The 5,083-nt window shown below is 57.4% G+C and overlaps 2 protein-coding genes across 7 annotated transcripts in view; both read right to left on the bottom strand.

The window, feature by feature from the left end:
* The window catches only part of CHMP2A (charged multivesicular body protein 2A), a 3,639-nt gene extending 1,856 nt beyond the window's left edge, over nucleotides 1-1,783 (bottom strand). For 3 of the 5 annotated variants that reach the window (XM_011969061.1, XM_011969064.1, XM_011969063.1), the window contains exons 1-2: nucleotides 1,518-1,654; nucleotides 704-895 (exon numbers count right to left, since the gene is read on the bottom strand). In XM_011969061.1, coding sequence (XP_011824451.1) covers nucleotides 704-871 — 168 coding nt within the window. In that variant the 5' untranslated portion in view covers nucleotides 872-895; nucleotides 1,518-1,654. Of the gene's footprint in view, nucleotides 1-703; nucleotides 896-1,517 lie in introns of all 5 variants that reach the window. The other 2 variants (XM_011969060.1, XM_011969062.1) reach the window with 1 other exon arrangement.
* Nucleotides 29-5,083, bottom strand: UBE2M (ubiquitin-conjugating enzyme E2M). 2 transcript variants are annotated; one of them, XR_001004754.1, is made up of 7 exons: nucleotides 4,942-5,083; nucleotides 3,725-3,819; nucleotides 3,553-3,591; nucleotides 3,348-3,451; nucleotides 2,977-3,040; nucleotides 2,375-2,891; nucleotides 29-56 (listed from the first exon to the last, which is right to left on the bottom strand). XR_001004754.1 is itself a non-coding variant. In XM_011969066.1 (6 exons), exons 1-6 carry the CDS (start codon nucleotides 5,048-5,050, stop codon nucleotides 2,751-2,753), a joined length of 552 nt encoding a protein of 183 aa, XP_011824456.1. In that variant the 5' UTR covers nucleotides 5,051-5,083; the 3' UTR covers nucleotides 2,364-2,750. The 2 variants fall into 2 exon arrangements, 1 of the variants encoding a protein (XP_011824456.1); XM_011969066.1 differs by lacking the exon at nucleotides 29-56 and having other exon boundaries at nucleotides 2,364-2,891.

Below are 5,083 nucleotides of genomic sequence, written 5' to 3'. Positions count from 1 at the left end.
CTTATCCTTATAGTTATCTTTTTTCTTTCTTTTTTTTTTTTTTTTTTTGAGACAGAGTCTTGCTCTGTTGCCCAGGCTGGAGTGCAGTGGCACAATGTCAGCTCATTGTAACCTCCGCCTCCTGGGTTCAAGTGATTGTCCTGCCTCAGCCTCCAGAGTAGCTGGGATTACAGGTGTGCACCACCACGCCCAACTAGTTTTTTGTATTTTCAGTAGAGCTGGGGTTTCACCACGCTGGTCAGGCTGGTCTCGAAGTCCTGACCTCAGGTGATCCAACCACCTTGGCCTCCCAAAGTGCTGGGATTACAGGTGTGAGCTACCGCGCCCAGCCCTGTAATCCCTAACCTTTCAACTTAGCTCCCACTTTGGCCCACAATTCTGAATTATCTGGTCCATGCCCAACTCTTGAAGCTCACCTGTCATCTCCCGTTTTGTCGAGGCTCTCTTTTAACATTTGCTGCTCTGTCTGCTTGACACATTCCCTGCCCAGATCTGTAGGCTCACTGTCATAACTCAAGCCTTGGCTCTCATACCAGTTCCTTGGAGGCAGCCTTCCAGACCCTCAAACTAGGGAAGCCCTGCTGACCTTTCACTCCACTCATTTTGCTGAAAGCACCTGTGTTTGGTGTCTGGTCTCTCTTGTTCACTGCTGTTACAGCCGTGCCTGATTGACAGCAACCTGCCCCTGACCACCCACACTCACCATCTGGCCTTGCTTGGCCATCTTCTTAATGTCTGCAATGATTTTCTTCTCCTGGGTCTCTAGTTTCTGTCGCTCGCGGTCCAGCTCCCGCATGGCACGGTTCAGGGCCCTCTGGTTCTGCCGCAGTAGCTCCTCTGGCGTCTTCCGGCGCCCGAACAACAGGTCCATGGTGGTAGAAGCTCACTGGCAGGCCTGAGACAGATGTGAGGCCCAGTTGTAGGGCAGGGGGCCCAGAAGGAGGGCAAGAAGCAGAACAGGGTCACGGGAGCCTTGCCAAACGGGCAGGGGCTGAGACTGGAGACAGGAATGAGGGGCCAAAAGGGAGCAGCTGAGAACACTGGGATTGTCCCGGGGACACATAAGGGGGACAGGTAAACCTGAAAATTATCCAAGCGCTGGCCCGAGCCCCTCCATCGCCATGCCCCCACAGAAGTTACGGCTTCCAAGTTTAGCTTTTCTCTCCAGACCCATGGGTGAGGCCCTGGAGTCCTTGATACGACTGAGAGCGGGGGGCGACGAGAGTTGGCGCACTAGTGTTTTAGGGACCGTGGGCACCGAGCACAGGGCAATTGTGGGGGTTCTGATAGAGGAGGACAGGATGGGCGGAGACCCTAAGAACCAAGAAAGGTGAATGTGGGGCTGTGAAGCTGAGGACAAGGCATTAGAATCCGGGAACCCTGAATGCTGAGGGAGACGGTTGGGAGCGCTGGGGCATCCTGTACACCGAGGACGGGATGATGCAGGTTGGGTCGCACTATACACCGAGGACAGAGAGTCAGTGGGCCCGGCACCAAAGCAAGGTGGTGTTGGAGACCTCGATGTTGACGACAGGGTCCCAGGGAGAAGCGAGGCACCGGACACCCGGGCGAGTAGAAGCCTCGTACGCTGCCGCCCGCACGCCCGCCCGGTATCCGCGGTCCAGCAGGGGCCACTCACCGGAGCTGGGACGGGCACCCGCTTCCGCTTCCGGGTCACGCTTCTTTCTGGGTTCCCCGACTTGCCCACCTACCAAGGCCCCTCGATCCTGTCGCCTCCGCCGCCGTTTCCGGATTAAACGACGTGACGTAACATGCCCCGCCCGCACCCGGAAGGTTGGGAGGCTCCCAGGAGCGCGCGTGCGTACGTGCCCTGGAATGGGGCAGCGTTCGAGCGCATGCGCAATAGCTCCCGTTTCCTTTGCGCGTCAGTGTTTCATGTTTGAGTCCCGACCGAGTGACCCCACCAAGCCAGTACCGGGGTGGGCGCTTTCCAACCAACCTCCACTTGAGGGCCCAGCTTGTCCGTGAGACCCTGACTTCTGCCTGAGGCCTCAGATAGAAGGAGCCTCAGGAGGCTCCTCCTCCTCGGTGGGCCCACCCACACAAGAAAGGGGCAAAGCTAGAGATGGCTTGTTTCTTCCACTGTGCTGCCCTCTTGGCCAGGAACCCAGAGGTCACTGGATCTTGCCTACGCTTCTCATCCTAGAGTAGGCTTCATCCCAACCAACCCCAGGCTCTGGCCTGGTATCCCCACCAACTCGAGATTTGCCCCAGGCACTGGGCAGCCTGTTGTAGGGTGCTCCAATGCCACCTGTGCCCAGACGTTCCACCACCCCAGCTTTGCAGGCCCTAATGGACCTCAGCTGCCCCACCCACCCCATAGAAGTAAGAAGCAGAGGCCATGCAGTAACATTCCCCTTTAATAGCCTGGTGCGACCTCCAGAGGTGGAGGGGTGGGTTGCCTGGGCCCAGCTACCCAGGCCCCTTGCCCACCCACTCCACAGCCCAGAGTGGGGGCTGAACAAGCACCCAGCAGGGGGGCTAGACAAGCCAATTCATTTCCCATCGCTGAGTGGGTCGGGGGAGGCAGCGCCGACCTTAATCACATGGTGGTAAAAAAAAAAAAAAAAAAAAAAATAACTAGGGGCAAGTGGCAGGAAGGGGAGGTAAGGCCAAGGCAGGGAATTCCCCCATGGGCCGCCCCCCAAACCCCTACCGATGGCCCCCAATAAATATTTGCAGGGGATGCCAGGGCTTGTGGCCGTGGCGGGGGTGGGTATGCGCCAACCCTATTTCAGGCAGCGCTCGAAGTAGGTGGAGCCGATGTAGCCACCCCGCATGGAGCGCTGTACGTTCTGCTCAAACAGCCGCCGGTTGTTCTGCAGGACCTCTGCGGCCTCCTTGTTCAGTGGGTCCTCGGGGTTGGGCTCCTGTAGCCAGTACAGGTAGGGCGGTCAACAGGCCAGAGGGACAGAAGGTCAGTCTCCCCAGACCCAACCACCTATTCCTACTCACCAAGAAGAGATACTGCAGGCCATAAATTATGGAGTTTATCGTAAGGACTGGCTTCCAGTCCTCTCTGTGGACAGAGAGCATCAGGGTCAGAGCTTGGTGAGTGGGAGACTGCCAGAGGCCCCTCTGGTATTGGGCAGGTCAGATCCAGGGCATAGGAGAGTGAGCATGTGAGAGGCTGGGAAGGAGGGTGTGGAACAGGCTAGGCCAGGGAGAAAACCAAGGTCAGGCCATGAGGAAGATGACTGGGAAATGAAGAAATCACAAACAACAAAGGGGTGGGAAGGGACAGAGTCTGATGTAGTGCCCACAAGACCATGAGGGGGACCTGGCAGGCAGGGCTGGGGAGGGCAGTAGAGGGCCCGTGCCTTCACCTGAGGATGTTGAGGCAGACGTTGCCCTCGAGGTCAATGTTGGGGTGATAGACCATTGTCTCACACTTCACCTTGGGGGGATCATGTGGGTATCCCTGGCCCACCTGGCTCCAGGAAAAGAAAGGAGAGATGGGTAGGTCCCTGGAAGGGCCTCAGCTGCTGCCTCCTCAGTCCAGGGAGCCATCCCTGCCTGCCTGGGACTCACCTTAAAACTGAACACAAACTTCCCACTCTTGTAGAAGCCCTGGGAGGGAAAGGGGGAGAAGAAAATTTTAGGGTTCCATCCTGTGGGGCCTGATGAACAGAATACGTCTCCCTCCTCTCAGTGGGGACACCCTTGGTCTGCTCCTGGGAATTCAGCCATGTGCACCCCTCACCTCATCAGGACAGATGACCAGCTTGAAGTTGAGGAGGTCGTCTGGATCTGAGAAGCTGATATCACACGTCTTGGGCAGGTTCAGCTCGTTTATGTCTGGGTTTGGGCAGCAGAGAGTGGGGGTCAGAAAGAGGGAGGGGAAGAGAGAGAGAGAGGGAGCCAGCAGGACACTTAGGGCAGGTGTTTGTTAGCAGAACCCCCATGGTCTCCTCCTAGACCCCTAGGCCTCTGTGCTGGGCTGTGCTCCACACCTCCAGCCCTCTCCCTGTTCCCTAGCTTGGCTCTTGTGGATACACATCATACCCCAAACATGCATGTTTAGTTGTGTATGCGTGTCTCAACTCCTGGCCCAGGGTAACCCCCAACTTTTCTGTATCCACAGCTCCCAAATGCCCCCACTCCCAAACATCCTCTGACTGCCCTAAACTCCAGGCTCCCCATCCATGACCTCCACTCTCCAGTATCTACCTGTTCACCCAAACTCAAAGATGCTGCCCACCCCCACCAACCCTCAGTCCTCACTGTCCTTCCTCTTCTCTGTCTCTCAGACCCAGCTTCCCATCTGACCCCCACAATCTCAAGTCCCCAACCCCCACCACCCTGCCCCACCTCCTTTGACTCTGAGGTTCACAGCACAATAGCCTAAATTTCCCCTCACCCCTGTCTCCAATCCCTGGTACTCACTAACCTTCCTTCCTCCACCTGTTACCCCAAAGCCCAAATCCAAATTGCTGTGACTCTCAGGTAGGCCCATGAGTCCCTAATCCTCCAACTTACTTTACCCGTTTGACTCTGAGATTCCCAGAGACCCCAGCATAATACACTAAATCCTCTCCCACTCATATCCCCAACCTTTAGCCTCTACTATCCGTCTCTTTTTCGCCTGTCACCCCAAACCCAAGTTCCCGTCTAACCCCCATACTCTCCAGTCCCCAGCTCCTCCACTCCACTGCCTGACTCTGAGATTCCGAGTCCCTAGTACCAGACGCCAGGCCTTCCTAATATCCTAAACCACCACATACCGGGCCCCATCTCTGACCCCCACCCCGTGACTGCATGATCCCAACCCTCAAGACCTGAACTCCGACCCCCCCCCACTCGGGGCCCTCCACCTCTGACCGTCGGCAACACCATTACCCCCTCCTGACTCTCAACATCACCCTGCCTCAGGCCCTGACCTCCGACCTCCAGCTCCAACCCCATCCCCTGACCCCCTACCCTTCTGGATCCGCAGCTGCGCCGCCGACGCCTTCTTGCTGCTGCCCTTGGTGCCGCCCGCCGACTCCTCCTCCTTCTTCTGCTGCTTCAGCGAGAACAGCTTGATCATCCTGCCGCCGCCGCCGCCGCTGCCGCCGCCGCG

This window comes from Mandrillus leucophaeus, unplaced genomic scaffold (genome assembly GCF_000951045.1).
Source record: "Mandrillus leucophaeus isolate KB7577 unplaced genomic scaffold, Mleu.le_1.0 Scaffold870, whole genome shotgun sequence".
NCBI classification, from domain to species: Eukaryota; Metazoa; Chordata; class Mammalia; order Primates; family Cercopithecidae; genus Mandrillus; species Mandrillus leucophaeus.
Note: the sequence above shows the minus strand (reverse complement) of the source record. Positions and strands in the feature narration are given on the sequence as shown.